The 22,865-nt window shown below is 41.4% G+C and overlaps 1 protein-coding gene across 1 annotated transcript in view; it reads left to right on the top strand.

Annotated features, from left to right (window-relative positions):
* Positions 1-22,865, top strand: part of col13a1 (collagen, type XIII, alpha 1) — a 174,579-nt gene that overhangs the window by 71,624 nt on the left and 80,090 nt on the right. Inside the window, exons 4-5 of the mRNA XM_039621732.1 lie at positions 13,965-13,991; positions 15,682-15,717. Coding sequence (XP_039477666.1) covers positions 13,965-13,991; positions 15,682-15,717 — 63 coding nt within the window. The remainder of the gene's footprint in view (positions 1-13,964; positions 13,992-15,681; positions 15,718-22,865) is intronic.

Here is a 22,865-nt window from a genome sequence, read left to right as displayed (position 1 = left end):
TTTTCCACTACTTTTCAGCAAAGATTTCTCCGTCTTTACCCCTTTCAGTAGAATTTTGGCTTTTCACCACTTTTCAGCAAAAAATTCTGCTTCTTCACCTGTTTTCTGCAGAATTTCCAGTTTTGCACCGCCATATAACTTTTTGCAAATTTTCAGCTTTTTCAGCAGCCAACTTCAGCGTTAAGGCATCCACACAGCATTTTCGCAGGAAATGCAAATTTTTCTAGTTCTTTATTATTGTGTGGATGCTTTAAGCATCCACACTATTGAGTTCCTCTTGGGACTTCCGTACCTTTTTCGCCGTGGATCTACTTCCACAATTTTCAGCCGATTTTCACCGCTCAAATTTTAAACTATTCTGCTTTTTCTGCTAATGATGGCTATGTCTTTTGGTATTTTATACTATTATACTTTTTAAAATATTAAGCTTAACTTGTCCCATTGAAATGAATGGGAAACTTCTGCAATTCTGCTAAAATTTGCTTTTTTTGAAACTTAACTACTACTTTTCCTACTTTCACGTAGAACAACCATTCAAATTTTAAAATGTTCACAAATTATTGGGCTATTCAGGAATAAATCAGCTTTTTCAAATCTTTTACCATTTTACTTTTATGCCTCTTAAAGTTTTCAGTTGCAAAATTGTGATTTTTCACAAAATACATGCGTTGTTATGGTTGCTATGCACTTGGCTTCCAGTGTGCCACTGAAGGTTTTGCAGTCTTCTCTTCATGTCCGAACAACTTCTTGCTACTTGCTCAATTTTCACTCAACTTCCACAAATTATACATCAAAACGTAGGTATTTTTGCTGGCTTTCCGAAATTGTCACTATCATGGTTGTGAGATTTATAGAATTTTGGCAAATCTCCTCACACCAACACAAAGTCTCAAAACTCTCCATAGAAAGTCAATGGAGAGCTTGTTCAAAATCACCGCTTGATTTCTGTAATGAGAGGCATATTCGAATCGTCATATCTCCTTAACGAAGCAAAGTTAAGACATAAGGCTTGTCCCAGTATATCTTCAGACACTCCTGACGCTCACAATTCAAGAATTTCTTTCTCACCTATTACCGTTCTGAAATGAGTTAGACTTGTTTGAGGGTAGGAAATTCGTCGTTTGCTCAGATTTCTTCAGATTTCAAACTCTGGAAATGAACCACTTTTTTCTCTCGTCATATCTTTTTAATGGATTTCAACAGAGACCTGAAAATTTCCATGACTGTTCACCAAAGCCTGCTGTCTCTTACGGTGAAAGAATGATATCGATACTCCAAATAGATTTAGAGTTAGAAAGCGTTGTTTGAGGGAAGTCAAGGCAGTTTTGCTGCGCCTCTACTCAGTTATGGTGCATTACAAGTCAAATATCTTCAATAATTCATATTTTAATGATAAATTGTCAACACTGTAAGATTCCCCCATCTCTTCTGAACAAAACGGTGTAAGAATGACCGTTCTAGCCCCTACGGTTAGGAAATTATGGCCATTTGTTTGAGAGGAATCCTCACTATGAGAAATAGACTGCAAAAATCCTGCCTCTCTCTGTTCTGAGTGTGTGTAAAACGGCTGCACCTGTTTTGGCGGGAAAAAGTACAGCCTCTCTGATTGGTGGATTCAAATTTAGCAGCTCCCAGGCTGCTTGAATGACCTAGCAAGTTGCTCCTCTCTCCCTGTGTGTGTGTGTGTGTGTGTGTGTGTGTGTGTGTGTGTGTGTGTGTGTGTGTGTGTGTGTGTGACAGAGAGAGAGAAAGAGAGGGCGAGACAGAGTTTTTATGGGAGCATCTTATTGTATGATTTAAATTCAATATATTTAGACTGGTTGACTGAATTTGATCCTTTGTGTCTCTCTGTGCATGTGTGTTTCCATATGTTTCCATATTTGTGATTGTGTGACTGTTACACTTTTTTTTGCTGAGTTTTTTTTTTCATTTAACAAGTACATTTGAAGGACCCTTAGCATGTTCAGCATTTTTCAGCTGTCCATTTTGCTTTTCCAATTTTTCTGTTTAAGTTATTACTATTGTGCTGAATCATACTATTTCTGCTATTTTATAAGATTTGTGCTAAATATAGTATTTCTGCCCAATATAGTATTTCTGATTAATTATAGTTTTTCTACCAAATCATATTACAGTATTTTTGCTTTTTATACCATTTTATAGGATATTTATATTGCTTAATATAGTATTTCTGCTTTTTATAGCATTTGTGCTTAATATAGTATTTCTGCTTTTTATAGGATTTGTGCTTAATACAGTATTTCTGCTAAATGTAGTATTTATGCTTAATCACACTATTACTATATATTTCTGCCAGCTTCCCAGCCAGCCAATCATATCTGAGGTCTGCCGTTTCTTCTCTCGTCATATCTCAGCGACGGATGTACAAAGAGCAATGAAAATTGCAGTCAAAGTACACCAAAGTCCGCTGATTCACCCAGTATAAGAATTATGCTTCTAGTCCACCTAGTTTTTGAGTTACATGACGTTTTGTAACTCCAAGAAACGGCGCTCTTTGCCTCTCACCACGATCTAATTCTGACTGCTCATCACCCTGTTTCCCAAGAGTTCACTGTCTTTCCCAGTGGCGCAGCTTGTAATGACACAGGGCTGCTACCCAAAGGTCGTGGGTTCAACTCCACCTTGAACAACATGTTTTTTGCCCTACAAATTAATACACTATCACAGACCACTAATTCATATTCATCATTTATTACAATTCTGAAAACTTTTACCAGCTTTTCTAATATGGACCTCACATTCTTCTTAACACTCCATGGCACAAATACTCTTCCCTTTAGGCTCTGTGAATGTGTGTGTGTATCAATATTTCTCCCATTTTAAAGTATTACTCCTCCATAATTGAATTTCTCTTAAATCAAAGTACTTTTACTACATCTTAGTACTTCTGCTCAATCATAGTATTTCTGCTAAATCATAGTATTTTTGCCAAATCATGGTTTTTGTGCCAAATCATCAGAATCATGTTTATTGGCCAAGTATATGTGCATACAAATACAAGGAATTTGGTTCCGGTAGATGGTGGCTCTCGAGCACAGCAATGTAAATCTCTCTCTCACACACACACACACACACACACACACACGTATCTATATATACATTACACATGCATACACATACATACACAAAGCTGTGTAAACCAACTATAAATAACTAATCTAAACGTATATACATAAAATACAGAAATGAAATGAGGTGGAATGAATACTACAGAATGTACATAAGGTGCAGTTGCAGTCTGGCAGTGGGAGCAGTGTGACAGTTCAACTGTTTAGAAGGGAGATGGCGAGGGGAAAGAAACTGTTCCTGTGTCGGGTGGTCCTGCTCTGCAGGCTTCTGTACCGTGTGCCAGAGGGCAGCAGATCAAAAAGTCTGTGTCCAGGGTGTGAGGGGTCTGTGATGATTTTCCTGCCCGTTTCCTGGTTCTTGAGAGGTACAGATCCTGGATGGAGGGCAGGGGGCGCCGATGATCCTTTCTGCTGCCCGTACAGTCCGCTGCAGTCTGCACCTGTCCTGTTTAGTGGCTGCACCATACCAGACTGTGATGGAGGAGCACAGGACAGACTCAATGACTGCAGTGTAGAACTGGATCAGCAGCTCCTGTGGAAGACTGTACTTCCCCAGTTGTCTCAGGAAGTACATCCTCTGCTGGGTCTTTTTGAGGATGGAGTTGATGTTGGTCTCCCACTTCAGGTCCTGGGAGATGGTGGTACCCAGCAACTTGAAGATCTCCACAGTCGACACAGGGCTGTCTGATATGATGAGGGGGCAGAGTTGAGGATGTCTCCTGAAGTCCACTGTCATCTCTACAGTTTTAAGAGTGTTCAGCTCCAGATTGTGCTGACTGCACCAGAGTACCAGCCGCTCAAGTCATCATAACATTTGTGTTATGTTATAGTATTACTACTAAGTGGAGGAATTTCTAAAATGTTACAGTTTATGTGCTGATTACAGTATTTCTGTATAATAGAATTTTGGCAAATCTCCTCAGACCAACACAAAGTCTGAAAACTGCATAGAAAGTCAATGGAGAACTTGTTCAAAATCACCGCTGGATTTCTCTAATGAGAGGCATTTTCAAATCGTCATATCTCCTTAACGCAGCAAAGTTAAGACATGAGGCTTGTGCCAATATATTTTCAGACACTCCTGACGCTCACAATTCAAGAATTTCTTTCTCACCTATTACCATTTGGTCATGAATTGGGTTTGTTTGAGGGTAGGAAATTCATCCCTCGCTCAGATTTCTTCAGATTTCAAACTCTGGAAATGAGGCACTTTTTTTCTCTCGTCATATCTTTTGATGGATTTCCACACAGACCTGAAAATTTCCATGACTGTTCACCAAAGCCTGCAGTCTCTTACGGTGAAAGAATGATATCGATACTCCAAATAGATTTAGAGTTAGAAAGCATTGTTTGAGGGCAAGTCAAGGCAGTTTTCGCTTTGCCTCTACTCAGTTATGGTGCATTAGAGAAGTCAAATGTCTTCAATAATTCATATTTTAATGATAAATTGTCAACACTTTAAGATTCCCCATCTCTTCTGAACAAAACGGTGTGAGAATGACTGTTCTAGCCCCTACGGTTAGGGAATTATAGCCATTTGTTTGAGGGGAGTCCTGACTATGAAAAATAGACAGCACAAATCCTGTCTCTGTGCTGCATGTGTGTAAAAAGAGGTGCACCTGTTTTGGCGGGAAAAACTACACAGCCTGTCTGATTGGTGGATTCAAATTTAGCAGCTCCCATGCTGCTTGACTGACCTAGAAACTTGCTTGTCTCTCCCTGTGTGTGTGTGTGTGTGTGTGTGTGTGTGTGTGTGTGTGTGTGTGTGTGAGAGAGAGAGAGAGAAAGGGAGGGCGAGAGAGTTTTTATGGGAGCATCTTATTGTATGATTTAAATTCAATATATTTAGACTGGTTGACTGAATTTGATCCTGTGTGTGTCTCTCTGTGCTTGTGTGTTTCCATATGTGTCCATATTTGTGATTGCGTGACTGTTATACTTTTTTTTGCTGATTTTTTTTTTCATTTAACAATCACATTTGAGGGACCCTTAGCATGTTCAGCATTTTTTCAGCTGTTCATTTTGCTTTTCCAATTTTTCTATGTAAGTTATTATTATTGTGCTAAGTCATAGCATTTCTGCTGCTTTCCAGTATTTGTGGTAAATACAGCATTTCTGCTAAATCATACTATTTCTTCTATTTCATCAGATTTGTGCTAAATATAGTGTTTCTGCTACAAAATAGTATTTCTGCCAAATATAGTATTTTTGATTAATTATAGTTTTTCTACCAAATCATAGTACAGTTTTACTGCTTTTTATATGGCTTCTGAGACAACCAATCATATCCGAGGGCTTGCACATTCAAATTTGCATATTGTTGCCTTCATGGCTTCCCAGCCAGCCAATCATATCTGACGGCTGGCACATTCAAATTTGCATATGGGGGGATTCATGGCTTCTAAGACAACCAATCATATCTGAGGGCTGGCACGTTAAAATTTGCATATTGTTGCCTTCATGGCTTCCCATCCAGCCAATCATATCTGAGTGCTGAGACATTCAAATTTGCATATTGGGACCTTCATGGCTTCTAAGTCAAAAGATAATCCATATCATATATCTATAATATTTCTTTTTTTTTTTTTTTAAATGGTCAACATTTCAAGATTCCCCCATCGTCGTCTGAACAAAACGGTCTAAGAATGACCGTTTTAGCTCCTAGGGTTAGGAATTTATGGCTGTTTGTTTTGGGGAGTCCTGACTATGAGAAATAGACTGCAAAAATCCTGTCTCTCTCTGTGCTGCATGTGTAAAAGCCTGCACTTGGTGCACCAGTTTTGGCGGGAAAAAGCACAAAGCCTCTCTGATTGGTAGATTCAAATTGAGAAGCTCACAGCTGTTTGACTGACCTAGAAACATGCTGTTAACAGCCCCTGTTCACTTTCTGCTGCTGCTGCTGTGTGTGTGTGTGTGTGTGTGTGTGTGAGAGAGAGAGAGAGAGAGACAGACAGACAGAAAGACTCTTTTTAGGGTAGCATCTCATTGTTGGATAAAATGTAAAATGTAACAGCAAACTTAACCATGTTCCTTTTATTCAGCTTGTCATTTTACCTTTCCAATATTTTCACTTAAGTTATTACTATTCTGTTCAATCATAGTATCTGTTCTAAATCATTGTTATTAAGCTATATTGTAGGATTTCAGCTAAATCATAGTATTTCTACTATATTATATTTTTCTTTCTAAATATAGCATTTCTGCTATAGAATAGTGTTTCTGCTATATTATAATATTTGTGCTAAACTGGAGTATTTTTGCTAAAACATAGTATTTATATAAAATTACAATATTCATAGTATATTACAGTGTCTCTGGTAAATCACAGCATTTCTGCTATGTTGTACTGTTTTTCTAAATCATAGTATTTCTGTAATGTTTAAGAATGTTTGGCTAAATATATTCTTTCTGTTATCTTATACTATTTCTCCTAAATTCTTGTATTTTTGAGAAGTTATCGTGTTTCTGGTAAGTTACAATGTTTCTGCTAAGTTCTGCTATGCTATTGTATTTCTGCCAAGTATTATGTTTCCTCTAAGATATTGCAGTTCTGCTAAGTTACTACATTTTAGCAAAGTTCCTTTGCTTCTGCAAAGCTTTTACAATTTCTGCAACTTCTCAGCTTTTTCAGCTAGTTTCAGCAGAAAGCTTCAGCTTTAAAGCATCCACACTGCATTTTCGCAGGAAATGCAAATTTTCTAGTTATTATTCGGGTGTTTCCGTGACGTTTTTCGCCGTGGATCTACTTCCACAATTTTCAGCCGATTTTCACCGCTCAAATTTTAAACTATTCTGCTAATTTTTCCTTTCCGGCTATATCTTTTGGTATTTTATACTATTATACTTTTAAAATATTAAGCTTTTTCCTTTAATTTGTCCCATTGAAATTAATGGGAAACTTCTGCAATTCTGCTAAAACTTACTTGTTTTTGAAACTGAACTACTTCCTCATACTTTCGCCTAGAATAACCATTCAAACTTTAAAATGTTCACAAATTATTGGGCTATTCATGTCTGATTCAGCTTTTTCATATCTGTTACCATTTTCATCTTATCCCTCTTCAAGTTTTGAGTTTCATCTTTGTGATTTTTCACAAAATACATGCGTTGTTATGGTTGCTATGCACTTGGTTTCCAGTGTGCCACTGTAGGTTTCGTAGTCTTCTCTTCATTTCGAACAACTTCTTGCTACTTGCTCAATTTTCACTCAACTTCCACAATTTATACATCAAAACATAGGTATTTTTGCTGGCTTTCAGAAAATGTCACCATCATTGTTGTGAGATTTATAGAATTTTGGCAAATCTCCTCAGACCAACACAAAGTCGGAAAACTCTCCATAGAAAGTCAATGGAGAGTTTGTTCAAAATCACCGCTTGATTTCTGTAATGAGAGGCATATTCAAATCGTCATATCTCCTCAACGAAGCGAAGTTGAAACATGAGGCTTGTCCCAGTATATCTTCAGACACTCCTGACGCTCACAATTCAAGAATTTTTTTCTCATCTATTACCATTTGGCCATGAATTGGGTTTGTTTGAGAGTAGGAAATTTGTCCCTCGCTCAGATTTCTTCAGATTTCAAACTCTGGAAATGAGGCACTTTTTTCTCTCGTCATATCTTTTTGATAGATTTCCACAGAGACCTGAAAATTTCCATGACTGTTCACCAAAGCCTGCTGTGTCTTACGGTGAAACAATGATATCTATACTCCAAATAGATTTAGAGTTAGAAAGCGTTGTTTGAGGGCAAGTCAAGGCAGTTTTCGCTTTGCCTCTACTCAGTTATGCTGCATTATAAGTCAAATATCTTCAATAATTCATATTGTAATGATAAATTGTCAACACTTTAAGATTCCCCATCTCTTCTGAACAAAACGGTGTAAGAATGACCGTTCTAGCCCCTACGGTTAGGAAATTATGGTCATTTGTTTGGGGAGTCGTCATTATGAGAAATAGACTGCAAAAATCCTGTGTCTCTCTGTGCTGCGTGCACCTGTTTTGGCGGGAAAAAGTGCACAGGCTCTCTGATTGGTGGATTCAAATTCAGCAGCTCCCAGGCTGCTTGACTGAGCTAGAAACTTACTTCTCTCTCCTGTGTGTGTGTGTGTGTGTGTGTGTGTGTGTGTGTGTGTGTGTGTGTGTGTGTGTGTGTGTGTGTGTGTGTGTGTGTGAGAGAGAGAGAGAGAGAGAGAGAGAGAGAGGCTTTTATGGGATGATCTCATTGTAAGATTTAAATTCAATATATTTAGACTGGTTGACTGAATTGGATCGTGTGTGTGTGTGTGTGTGTGTTTGTGTGACAGAGAGAGAGAGAGAGAGAGAGAGAGAGAGAGAGAGAGAGAGAAAGCCTTTTATGGGATGATCTCATTGTAAGATTCAAATTCAATATATTTAGACTGGTTGACTGATTGGACCTGTGTGTGTGTGTGTGTGTGTGTGTGTGTGTGTGTGTGTGTGTGTGTGAGAGAGAGAGAGAGAGCCTTTTATGGGATAATCTCATTGTAAGATTCAAAATCAATATATTTAGACTGGTTGACTGAATTGGATCTTGTGTGTGTGTGTGTGTGTGATTTAAATTCAATATATTTAGACTGGTTGACTGAATTTGATCCTGTGTGTGTCTGTCTGTGCATGTGTGTTACCATATGTGTACATATTTGTGGTTGTGTGACTGTTATACTTTATTTTGCTGGGTTTTTTTTTTTATTTAACAATTACATTCGAGGGACCCTTAGCATGTTCAGGATTTTTCAGCTGTCCATTTTGCTTTTCCAATTTTTCTATTTAGGTTATTACTATTGTGCTAAGTCATAGCATTTCTGCTGCTTTCCAGTATTTGTGCTAAATACAGCATTTCTGCTAAATCATACTATTTCTTCTATTTCATCAGATTTGTGCTAAATATAGTGTTTCTCCTACAAAATAGTATTTCTGCCAAATATAGTATTTTTGATTAATTATAGTTTTTCTACCAAATCATAGTACAGTTTTACTGCTTTTTATATGGCTTCTAAGACAACCAATCATATCCGAGGGCCTGCACATTCAAATTTGCATATTGTTGCCTTCATGGCATCCCCGCCAGCCAATCATATCTTAGGCCTTGCACATTCAAATTTGCATATTGGGGAAATCATGGCTTCTAAGACAACCAATCATCTATGTCATATATCTATGATATTTCATATTTTTATTTTAAATGGTCAACATTTCAAGATTCTCCCATGTCTTCTGAACACAACGGTCTAAGAATGACCGTTTTAGCCCCTACGGTTAGGAATTTATGGCTGTTTGTTTGAGGGGAGTCCTCACTATGAGAAATAGACTGCAAAATCCTGTCTCTCTCTGTGCTGTAAAAGCCTGCACTTGGTGCACCAGTTTTGGCAGGAAAAAGCACACAGCCCCTGATTGGTGGATTCAAATTGAGAATCTCACAGCTGTTTGACTGACCTAGAAACATGCTGTTAACAGCCCCTGTTCACTTGCTGATGCTATGTGTGCGTGTGGCGTGTGTGTGTGAGCCTGAGTGTGGGTGTGAGTGTTTGAGTGTGTGTGTGTGTGTGTGTGTGTGTGTGTGTGTGTGTGTGTGTGTGTGTGTGTGTGTGTGAGAGAGAGAGAGAAAGACACACACAAAGCCCTTTTAGGGCAGCATCTCATTGTTGGATAAAATATAATATATTCAGACTGGTTGACTGGCATAAACCCTGTGTGTGTGTCTCTCTCTGTACATTTGTGTATCCATATTTGATTTTGTGTGTATTTGTTTATTTGTGTATCCATATTTAATTTTGTGTGTATCTGTTGGCTGTTCTTATTTGTATTTCTAAATGTATTTTTATTTTATTTTTCACAGGTGAACAAAAATTAGTTTTGAGCAAACTTAACCATGTTCCTTTTATTCAGCTTGTCATTTTACCTTTCCAATATTTTCACTTAAGTTATTACTATTCTCCTCAATCATAGTATCTGTTCTAAATCATTGTTATTGAGCTATATTGTAGGATTTCTGCTAAATCATAGTATTTCTACTATATTATATTTTTCTTTCTAAATATATCATTTCTGCTATAGAGTAGTATTTCTGTAATGTTTAAGAATGTTTGGCTAAATATATTCTTTCTGTTATCTTATACTATTTCTCCGAAATTCTTGTATTTTGGGAAGTTATCGTGTTTCTGGTAAGTTACAATATTTCTGCTAAGTTCTGCTATGCTATTGTATTTCTGCCAAGTATTATGTTTCCTCTAAGATATTGCAGTTCTGCTAAGTTACTACATTTTAGCAACGTTCCTTTGCTTCTGCAAAGTTTTTACAATTTCTGCAACTTTTCAGCTTTTTCAGCTAGTTTCAGCAGACAGCTTCAGCGTTCCAGCATCCACACTGCATTTTCGCAGGAAATGCAAATTTTTCTAGTTATTCTTCAAGTTGCTTCCGTACGTTTTTTGCCGCTTAACTACTCCCTCAGTTTTCAGCCGATTTTCTCCATTCAAACTTTAAAAAATTCTGCTCTTTCTGCTAATGTTTGCTATATCTTTTGGTAATCATAACTTCTATACTTTTTGAGATATTGAATTTTTTTTGCAATATTTTTTGCCGATTTCTGCCATATTATCAGTGGCATCACTGATTTTCCTTGCCGGGATGACCTGTGTTTTAGCTCAGTGAGATAAGCAGCCGTTCTCAGACTGGGAGGCCCGGGTTCAAATCCCGCTTATGGCAACATTTCTTTGAGTTAACAGTTAAACTTTTTTAACTCAATTTCAGCTTTTTCACCCCTTTTCATCAAAATTTTCAGTTTTTTCACCACTTTTCAGCACAAATCCCAGCTTTTTCAGCTATTTTCAGCAAAAACATCTTTTCAGCAGAATTCTGAAAAGAGTTCTGCAGAGCTCTTTTCAGCAGAAATTCTGCTGATTGAACTCTTTTGAGCAGAATTTTCACCTCTTTTCAGCCCAAATTCTGCTTATTCACCTCTTCTGCAAAATTTTCAGCCTTTTCACCTCTTATTAGCATAAATCTCAGCTGTTTTCAGGAAAAACTCTTTTGAGCAGAAATTCTGCTGATTCATCTCTTTTCAGCGCAACTTTCTGCTTCTTTACCTCTTTTCAGCAGAAATTCTGCTGATTCACCTCTTTTCTGCAAAATTTTCAGCCTTTTCTCCTCTTATCAGCACAATTCTCAGCAGCTTCTGCTCATTTCAGCAGAGTTGTCCAGCTCTCCACCGCTTCTTGGTCAGAGTGAGTTTAGCTCAGTGAGATGAGTAGCTGCCTTGAGACCAGGAGGGCCAGGTTTGAATCCTGCTCAGGGCAATGTTTTTTTTTTCACCACCATACAACTTTTTACAAGTTTTCATCTTTTTCAGCTTTTCAGCAGACAGCTTCAGCGTTAAGGCATCCACACAGCATTTTCGCAGGAAATGCAAATTTTTCTTGTTATTATTATTTTTCATTGAAATGAATTGCCTTTTTGAGGGTTTTAACATGCTCAAAAACTCATGAAATTTTGCACACATGCCAGGTCTGGTGAAAAATTTTGTATTTTAATGGTTTTATATATGAGCACTGGGAAATGGCTCTGTAGCGCCACCTATGCGTTGTTAAATGCAGCCCTACGAACACATCTTTTGAGCTACATGGATGAAATTTGGCACACATGTGTATGATGCCAAGACGAACAAAAAAGTCAATGGGACTATTGACGCAGACCCAACAGGAAGTCCGCCATTTCGAAGTGAAGGTGACATTTTGGCTCCAATTTTGCCATTTCCATGCCTCGAACTTTTTCGAACTCCTCCTTGGGATTTGGTCGTATAAGCTTCATCTTTGGTCAGTGTCAACTACACACCTGGGCCATGTTAAATTGTGGAGCTTTTGAGTTTTCACAATACGGTGAGGCCGTGGCGTCATGGCGAATTCGGACGACTCGCCATGAAAATATTATTGCCTCTCATTCTGTCATACATGGTCCGACGTGGACCAAAGAGCACACATACGATAAGGCTCCACCCCTGAACATATTTCAACTGCCATATTTGACACCAGGGACAGCGCCACCTAGTGGGAACAGGAAATGTCATGTTTTACACTTTGGGGTTCAGTATTGTGATCGGTGACATCTGCAGCCTCAAATTTCTCCAGGAAAGTCTTAAGGAGTTGGTCTTGGGTTACAGTGAAAACTGTGACTTTTCGCGAAAGGGTGTGACCCCAGCAGCATGGCGAACATTGATGTCTCGCCATGCAGAAACAAATGAGTATAACTCAATGAAATCCAGACTGATCAGTACCAGACTTTACAGGGATGATGTCAGACCCGCCCTCAACAGATTGATGTGCCCATTGTCAAGAATACGAAGAGCGCCACCTAGTGGCAACAGGAAATGTCATGTCTTTCACTTTGTTGTACTGATTGTCACAGGTTCATCGTGGCCACCTCAAAAGCAGTGAATATCACCATCAGTCCCTCATGATGCTTCAGTGCGAAAATTGTGACTTTAAACTGAACGGCGCACCCTGGTGGCCACGCAGTTCACAATGAAAAATTAAGTGGCTTTTGAGGGGCTTGGAAAGTTTAAAATGTCTTGAAATTTGGCGCACACCTCCAATGTGATGAATGCTTTCTTGTTATGTGATCACTTTCCTTGAATAGTGCAAAATGGCTCCACAGCGCCCCCTACAAAATTTCAAAACAACAGCCCCTGCTCTGTGATTTATCTATGAGTCTGAAACCTGGTAAGCTTATAGGAGATATGAAGATGTACAAAAAAGTCTCTTGGAGCAATATCCCAAATCCAACAGGAAGTCAGCCATTTTAAAATTAATGTGTAATTTTGGCGACATTTTCCCCTCTTTTCAGGCACCGTTCTTTGACGAACTCCTCCAAGGGATTTCATTAGATTTACACGATCTCCAGCTTTTTATGTTCAGGGAAACAAGGTGGTCATGGCGGCACGTGGAGTTTCAATCACTCGCCAAAAAGCAGTAATCTGCCGTCTACTCAAAAACACAATGTCCAATCTCTCCCAAAGGTCGCAGGCATGATAAGACTCGAGCTCGGAAATGTTTGTTATGCCATTTGTCAGTAATGGTTAGAGCGCCACCTAGTGGGACGATTATAATCATGACTGAATGACATGAAATGTTAGCTGGTGGTTAAATGCATGAATTCCATCAATCTGACATCAGATTGGACGTGCTGGTTGTAGGAGTTGGGCGTGGCTCGACGCGCCGGGGGTGCGAGGGCCCTCATAACGCTGCTTGCAGCTTTAATTTGCTTTGTATTCTTTCTTTATCAGAGCTGTTCAAAAGCCTTGATTTGAGTTCCGTTCCCTTTGTGAAAGCAAAACACACTTGACTTTTTTAAAATGTGCTCCCTCTTGTTCTTAGTCCCAGCCCATAAAAAAAAGCCATTGTATTCTAGTTCCTCATGATTTGTTTTTAATGAAAGTCACTATGCTGGAAACCTCCACTGTAGCTTGGATTAGCTGAATAACAAGATGAGCAAGGGCATTTAAGGAGATCTCAGAGCGCTTTGTTATGCAGAAGCATGAAAACTAAAGTTCTTCCAAAAACAACCCTTGCATGAGGCTATGTGGTGAAAACTGTTGTTTTACATTAAAACTTATGTTCATACAGTAAAACTTTTTTTTTTAATTCATTGAATGTTGTGATGTTAGTGCATCAGCAGGATACTTTGTGCTGTCAGTGAACAGGCCAAAATAAATGATTCCCATGCCGTAAGGTAGTAAACAGCCCCTCCAGTCATTACTACTGATTTTATTCTGGCCTGATTAAGTGCAGGTGTCTTTCATTATGTTAATTTTATCTGTAAAATGTACTCTTCTTGTCATACTAATTTTGTCTCATGCTTTTTTCAGGGTCCTCCTGGACGAGCAGGCTTTCCGGTAAATTTTGTTTTAACCTGCCTCTTTGTGTGTCCTCATGCACAGTATTGTTGTGTGAGTGATGGAGTATTAACAGCTCGGCTGCTAGTTTAGATGAGATGGGCAAATTACTACTTGTTGTTGCTTGTTGATTTTGTCACAGTTTAATGAAACTTTAATGAAAATTGAGATAGTAATACACCGTTATCTTAATAGTCTTAAAATAGGCTTTAAAGGACTGTTTCCCAGAAATCAGGATTTGAAAAGGTTAGACCACCAACTTGTGCACATCCTTAGAGAACTTGGAATACAAATACACCAGTACAGTTGTACTATTGCAGTGAACTTTGCAGTTGTTATCACTTCTATGATCAAAAGTTTCAGAGATGTCAGTGCAGCAGTTGAATAGCACACACACCCTAACAGTATCCATTTGCAACACCGTGTGCTGTGATTTTGCACCTGTCCAGCTCTTGGTCTTTTTGATTAAAACATCCGGTCTCCAGCGCAAAGCTTAGTCTTAATGTGTCATACACATATGGAAGTATGGACATGCATGCATGTATTTTCTGTTAGTATATATGCAAGTGTGAGTGTGTATGTACTGTATGTACCTGACTAGGAAAGGCAGAAACAGAGTGTACATGACCATTGCAGCAATCACATTTCCCTCTTTGCAAAACATGAATTAGATGAGATTTTACCAAACACCCAGTTCATCTCACTTTACTATAATGAATGTTGTACTCTGTGGATCCAGCAAATAATCATGTTGGGCACTTTAAAGACTTCAAGTCCAGATTAAACTAAATGCAATTTTGGTGGATTTAAATTGGTACCTTGAACAAGAATTATTAACAAGCATTTTTGCATTAAATAGTTGCAGAATCATGCTGTCAGCTCACAACTAAGTCAGAGAAACATTATTGTTTTTTTGTTTGTTAAAGTTGCGTAAATAAAAAAAAGCCCAAACACCTAAGTTAGACTGCAAAAGGCAACAGTGTGTGTTTATGTCATTGGATGAACATTTAGTAAATATAAAATTACTACACTCTCATCTTGGAACAATCAGACTTTATACTATACACATGTAAAAATCGATTTAGGAATCAAAGTCATGACTTCCTATCTCAGGAGATTTTTGACCCGTTGCCCTTACCGTAACACTGTCTGGAGATATAAGATGGAAAAGTGTAACAAAGTAACAGGGGCTACTAACAACTTTCTTCCAATGACATAAGAAATTACTGCAACTTTCTTCCATCGTCTTTCATCTTGAATTTTGCAGTGTTGAATGAGGCATGATTATTTGATAATTATTTGATTGTTTTTCACAGTATTAAAGAAAATCTTCTTTCTGCTCACATCATTTGGGCATGGCATGTTGAATTGGTTATTCTGAATAACTAAAATGATCATCTTCCTTAAAGGAATACCATGACATTAAAAATTTTAAAAGCTTTTGTAGCAGTACATGTGAGGAAAGCATTAAAGCTCTTTTAAATTTGTTATTCGATTTTCTAGTTTTGGCTTCCATTGGGATATAAATGTGCTAACATTCGTCTCACTAACATGGACCAACCGTTGTTTCTATAATGCATCAGTGAAAAAATGAGATGAGAGCTGCAGAGACAATAAGTCTGAATGCCATGGTATCCCTATAGAACATCTTATTGACTCCTGTTCCTTCTTAATTTGCATCGGACATTAGGGTGGCAAAGGAAGTATGGGAATTCCTGGAAGAATGGTGAGTGAATTGGGTTCATGCATCACCAGCACTTTAGTGATAGTTACATTCAAAAGTTCCTACAACACAAATACAAAAGGATTAACGTTACAGGATTAGATTACAGTTATTTTGAACAGTATGCATTAATACATAAGTAAATGATCAGTACTGTGATAACAAAACTTTCCTGAAGTTCCTTTGCTAGTATTTTGAATTACAAGCCACGCAGGGTGGAAGAAACATTCAAATCCTTTGTCTAAATAGGAGTACTGATAGCGTAATGAAAACACACTAACTTAACTCTGTGCTGCCTTGATCTTGGCCTCAAGTCTCCTTCTCCATGGAGGGTACGGCTCCTTGTGGCTGTTTGTCTTATAGCCAAGCATCTCAGTCATCACTGCTGTCGTGGTGTTGATTAGCTGGTTGGTTTCCATGATAGTCGAAGGAGGGATTGTCCGTAATGCTGCATTCACATCTTCGAGGAAACGTTCAGAGGGGACTTCACATAGTCTTGGTAATCGACCATGCAGGGTCCAGGTTTCAAGCTCAGCCATGATCCCATCTCTCAGATTAGCTGCTCATGCACTCGCACTGAGTTTGGTACCCAATCTTAGAGTGTGGGGATGATGATATTTCCCTCCTGACCTCAGGTTCTGGCTCCCCGTTGTTGTTTCACCTCATCGATCTCTAGTTGTGATAACAGTTGCTTCTTCCAGATGTTGGAACACTGAGAAACTAGTTTTGCCGTTAGTCGAGATGTTGGGTGTTGTTACGACCCGGCTCGTAATGACCGTAACGATGCGCAGGATGTCACGCGACTTCCCACGCCCAAACAGACACAGCCACAGCGTTTGAATCTCAACAATAATTTATTTACACTAATGGCACAATGGAGGAGTATATGCTTCGGGGTGAGCCAAGGCCAAAACAATAAACAAAACTCAACCTATGATTCGGTTCCCCTCTAACCTATCCAGGGAAAAGAAAACAAAGAAATAACACAGACTGACCTCCCTGGTCTAAAAAACACAGGAGAAAAGAAGGCATCTCAAAATAATCGGCAGCTCACCCCTACTTACTCCGCACCTCACACACATGCCCGACTTTATGCTAAAAGACTGTAGCTGCGGCCGCGCCGTCTGGACCAGAGGCAGGTGCATGGGAAGTGTGCCACACATCCCAACCAGTGCAGCTCTTCAGTCGCCCTTTTGTAGCTCACGGCCACCACAGGAACCAGTCACATCAGGCCGGTCATTAGGTCCACCAATCACAGCCGAGCCCCTGCACAGGTGAATTAACATACGTCACACAACAGAGAAACCAGCAGCACCCGTAACACCCCCCACCATAAGAATTAAATAATCCCTTGCTTATTTAATTCCCATCCGTTTACACTGCTCTAGATAAGGCATCAGCGAAGACATTATCAAGGCCCTTTTTATGACTGATCTGCAGGTTGAAGTCTTGTAACAGAAGGGACCAGCGCATGAGTCGCTGATTGGAATTTTGCATCCGCGAAAGAAACACAAGTGGGTTGTGATCTGTGAAAACCTGAACGGGCACGGGGCTAGACCCCAGGTAGACCTCAAAGTGTTGCAGGGCTAGCAACAATGCAAGCGCTTCCTTCTCGATGGTGCTGTAGTTTATTTGGTGTTGATTGAATTTCTTCGAAAAATAGCAGATCGGATGGTCCACTCCGTGTTGATCTGCCTGCAACAGAACCGCACCCGCTGCGGTTGCGCTGGCATCCACCTCCAACTTAAACGGAGAGTCAAAGTTAGGGGCTGCTAAAACTGGAGCACTGCACAGTAAAGCTTTCACAGACTCAAAAGCAGTTTGGCACGCCGCAGTCCAAGTGAAGGATTTGGTTGGGCTGACTAGGTCAGTCAGGGGGGCGACCACGGAGGCAAAGTTTTTACAGAATCCGCGGTAGTAACCACACATCCCCAGGAAGCGGCGTAACGCCCTCCTTGTTTGTGGGACTGGATACAGCGATAATAGCCTCCACCTTTGCGGTTACGGGCACACTCGCCCGTGACCCACCTGCTTTCCGAGGTAGGTGATGGTGGCTTTTCCAAACTCACATTTAGTCAGGTTTACAGTGAGCGATGCTTCCTCGAAACGCCTGAAGACAGTGGAGAGAGTTTGGAGATGACTGCTCCAGGAAGCAGAATAAATGACCACATCATCTAAGTAGGCGTCACAGTTTGGGACCCCGCCAAAACCTTAGCCATCAGGCGCTGAAAAGTCGCCGGCGCATTACATAAGCCAAAAGGCATCACGGTATACTGAAGGAAGTGATCGGGGTAACGAATGCAGATCTCAGACGCTCTTGCAGTTAAAGGACCTGCCAATATCCCTTCAATAAATCCAATTTGGTCACATAAGTAGCGGACCCCACCCGATCGACACAATCATCCATCCTAGGTAATGGGAAAGAGTCGGCTTTAGTGGCTGCATTCACCTTTCGATAATCTGTGCAGAATCGAGGAGTATTATCTGATTTGGGTACTAACACGCATGGTGAGCTCCACGCGCTAGCACTAGGAACGGCCAAGCCATGCTCTAGGAGATAACTAACTTCTCTCTGCATTATCTCCCTTTTTAGTGGGTTCACCCGGTACGCATGTTGTTTAATTGGCTCATGCCCCTCCACATCAATGTCATGACATAAGACAGTCGTTTGGCGCGGGTGATCAGAGAAAAGCGACAGGTTGTCCTTTATCAGAGTAATGATGTCAGTTTGAGCAGCTTCAGGTAATTCAGCAACAAATGATTCAAGATCATTTAAAATTACTGAGTTCTTCAACCCACTACCTAAGACATCTTCCTTCCCAGATAACCCGTCATCCGACGGTTTGTAAGCGGAGAGGGCGGCAACAGCGCACACCGAGTGCGCTGTTGTATTTTGCTTGCGAGGATGGAACAGTTTCGAGGTGTTCACGTGGCAAACCCTGGTTTTTCGCCGCCGATTCGAGTGCGATCACATAATGGCTGTTGTCGAGTTTACGTTCAACACTGTAAGGACCAGCGAACTGCGTAGATAAACTGGACCCCCTACAGGCAATAACAACAGCACCTTCTCCCTGGTTGAAAACTTCTGTCTACAGCTTTCTTGTCGAAACGAGCTTTCATTTTGGTTTGCACTTGCTTTAGGTTTTCCCCGGCTATTTTCCACGCCAGGCGAAGCCTGTCTCGAAGCTGGCTTACGTAGTCATGTACACTACACGGCTCCTCCGGAGCCTCCGACAACCATTTTTCCCTCAAAAGTCGGAGGGGGCCTCGGACCACATGTCCGAAAACCAACTCCGCGGGGCTAAAACCCAGCGACTCCTGTCTAGCCTCTCTAATGGCAAATAACAGTAGGGCAACCCCTCATCCCATTCTTTACCAGACTCCAAACAAAACTTACGTAACATAACTTTAAGGGTTTGGTGGAACCTTTCCAAAGCACCTTGACTTTCGGGTGATATGGACTGGATGTAACATGCTTAGCATGTAGTTCATCAACAACCTGTGCAAAAACTCTGGACATGAAGTTGGTGCCTTGGTCCGTTTGAATGATTTTCGCAACCCAAACACAGAAAAGAATCTGATCAAAGCTTTAATGACCGCTTTGGCTTTCACAGCACGCAGCGGAATGGCTTCCGAAATCTCGTTGCTGAGCACATTATAGTAAGAATGTACTGATTACCGGCTTTTGTTCTCGCAACGGTCCCACACAATCCAGTATTACCTTTTCAAAAGGTTCACTCATCACTGGGATGGGTGATAACGGCGCAGGTGGAATGGGTTTGTTAGGTTTGCCCACCAACTGGCAGGTGGCACAAGACCGACAGTAAGCAGCCACATGTTTCTTTAAGCCAGGCCAAAAGAAATTACGCAGCACTCGGTAATAAGTTTTATTTACTCCGAGATGCCCAGCCATGCCGGCATCATGTGCTAAACTCAGCACCTGATCACGATGTTGAGATGGCACCACCACCTGTGTAACACTTGATGTGCCACTCTGATCAGAGGACCACCGCCTCATTAACACGCCATCCTGCAGAAAAAAACGGGGAAGGATGCTTTCCCCAGCCGTGGCAACGGCTGAGAAACAGGGACTCAAAGACCTGTCATTTTCCTGAGCGCTTATCAAAGCTTCTTTATTCACATCCCCACTCAACGCCGGTGTTAAATTTAACACACTGCATTTATCCCCCACACTGTCTTTCACCCCAACACAAGGTTTCTGCTCCCCAGCCACAAACGTATCTGCGATACTAATGACATCCGCAAATTTGCGGCGCTTAGCGCCCGTGTAACAGCGCAAACGGGAAAAACTGTCGCTTTTGGCTCGGTAACATCTGAGGCAGCCACAGGGGTATCCGTCACCTCAGGCGGTGGAAACACTTTTCCCCCGGCCAGATCGTTGCCCAAAATAAATGACACACCTTTAAACGGTAACTGTCGTCTTATGGCAACCTTCACAGGCCCAGTTGTGATGGGTGAGTGTAAATATACTCGGTGGAGGGGCGCCCGAAGAACATTCATCTCAATCCCCCACACTAACACATCCGTGTGGCAGGCAGTTTTATCCGACAGTGGCAACACATTGTCTAACATAAAAGATTGATGCGCCCCGGTGTCTCGGAGAATAGTAATGGGAACCCTGTCCTCTTTACCTGCCACCGAAACGAAGCCTTGGGAAAGAAAAGGTTTAAAACGTGACTCTTCCTCCATTTCTGGGTCACACCGCTGCATCTGTTCAGGACAGGTAAGTGGGGAGACTACTTTAATGAACCCCACGGGTCCCTTAGACCCTCTGCGCTGCTCTTTCTTCCGCAGCGCAGGACAACTGGCGATCAGGTGACCAGACTCACGGCAATAAAAACATTCCCGCCTGTCAGTTTCCTCCTGCCTCGCCCTTTGGGTCTGTTTAGGGAATTTCTGTCTCTTTTCCTGTACCCCCCCTACTTCTCGTGCCGCCCCGGGTGAAAAAACGACTTTATGTGTAAGGATGAACTCATCCGCTAAAACCGCTGCTTTCGCTAGGGACGTCACCTTCTGCTCATTTAAATACACTACCAACTGACCCGGGAGACACTTTTTAAATTCTTCTAAAAGAACCAACTCCTTCAATCCCTCGATATCCTTCACATTGCTGGCTTGCATCCAGCGTTCAAACAAGCGCTGTTTCTCACGGGCAAACTCCACAAAGGTTTGTTCGGCGGTCTTTTCACTCTTACGAAATTTCTGTCGATAAGCCTCAGGAACTAATTCATACGCGTGCAAAATTGATTTCTTCACAATATCATATTGGAGGCTGTCGTTAACGGAAAGGCTAGTACATACTTCCTGAGCCTTGCCGATTAACTTACACTGGAGTAGCAGCGCCCAAAACTCCTTGGGCCAACTCAATGCAGCTGCTATACGCTCAAAAGCGCTAAAATAGGAATCAACCTCAGCCTCCCGAAACGGAGGCACTAGTCTAACGTGTTTGGTGATGTCAAAACTTGGTGGAGAAACTGTGGATGTGTCAGGGTGACCTGAGACGGGCGTGGAGGCAGCGGCCACAGGTGTTAAGACAACGGCGGGCTTGCGCTCCAGCTCCAAAGCTCTAACACGGAGGTGCATAGCCTGCACTTCAAGCTCCTTAGCACGCACCTCCGCCTCCCTGTCACGGAGGGTCAAACGGAGGTCCGCCGCAGCAGACCCCACTGCCTGAGGCTCCACCTCAGCTACATCAGACTCCACCTCAGCCGCGTCCGACTCCACCTCAGCCGGGTCCGACTCCACCTCAGCCGGGGGCACATTAGCAGGCCGTTTGGCATCCGGCTCCGGTCCAGGCACCGGAGCCACCTCCACGCCGCCCCGCCAGGCTGCTTTACAGCTGTCTTCAGGGAGGGAGAATGCCCGCTCCACCAAACCTGCACACAAGGCAGCCCTCACCTCCGCTTTTACGGGCATTGTAGGACACTTTAATATCAAAAAACTCGCCACAATAAGCAAATCCGCCTTTCGACACACCTCTATCTTATCCCAGGAAGGGGAGGTGACAAATTCATCTAACGAGAACTCCATCCTCCCATACACACACACACACACACACACACACCCACACACAAAAGAAAAGCCGGCCGAACAAACCACAGACCACAAAACGGGACAAAACAGACGAGCCCCCAAAACTGTTACGACCCGGCTCGTAATGACCGTAACGATGCGCAGGATGTCACGCGACTTCCCACGCCCAAACAGACACAGCCACAGCGTTTGAATCTCAACAATAATTTATTTACACTAAGAATGTAAATAATACACTATGGAGAATTCCATAGGTCCCATATCCTCTGCATGTAACCCCTTCTGCTTGGATTGCTTGCGTGATAGCTTTTCAACAGCCCTGTGTTCTTGCACCGCATTATTGGAAAACTGTGCAGAAAATATCAAAAGTAAAAATTATTATTATGCAGAAAACTGTTTCCCATCTGTCATGGCTGGGGAAGCAGTCATGTGGTGTGGTGAGAAAAGGATCCAAAATGCAGGTACTGGCTGGGGTGCAAGTGAGCGTTTATTTGTGGTGAAAGCAAAGTACAAAACAGAAAGAGCAGAACGGGGAGTTAACAAAACCTAAACTGGGGAAAACGAAAGAACTAACCTGAAACCATGCACACACGGGACGAGGAGCAAAAATGGTACAGAGAATGTTGGGCAGAGAGACGCAGAAATTACACCAGGTTACACAGACGATGCGACGAGGAACACAGGCAGGCACACACTTTAAATACACACAAGGTAATGCGGGAATGACACACTAGAGGGGAACCCAGCTGAACTTAATTAGACACGACGAGACACAAACCTTCAAAGTAAAACAGGAAACTCAAACTGTTTCACAAACACAAACTCAGGGACACAAACAGAGCACAAGGGGGAGGAACACAGGTGGGATAATAAGACACTGAACACCAGAACCAAACCCCAACAACTAATACAAAATCAGAACAAACTAGAAAATAATAACAATAAACTCAAAACGCTGGGTCACCGCTCCAGGACCATGACACCATCACTGTTAGCTGGATTCATTTTACTGCATATATTTACGGTTGAACTCATTCTGTTTAATGTTCACCATCATATTCTATAAATGGTGCAGTGGGTGTCCTGTGACGACCACA

This window comes from Oreochromis aureus, linkage group 13, assembly GCF_013358895.1.
Source record: "Oreochromis aureus strain Israel breed Guangdong linkage group 13, ZZ_aureus, whole genome shotgun sequence".
In the NCBI taxonomy this organism is placed as follows: domain Eukaryota; kingdom Metazoa; phylum Chordata; class Actinopteri; order Cichliformes; family Cichlidae; genus Oreochromis; species Oreochromis aureus.
This window is presented reverse-complemented; position numbering and strand designations above follow the sequence as displayed.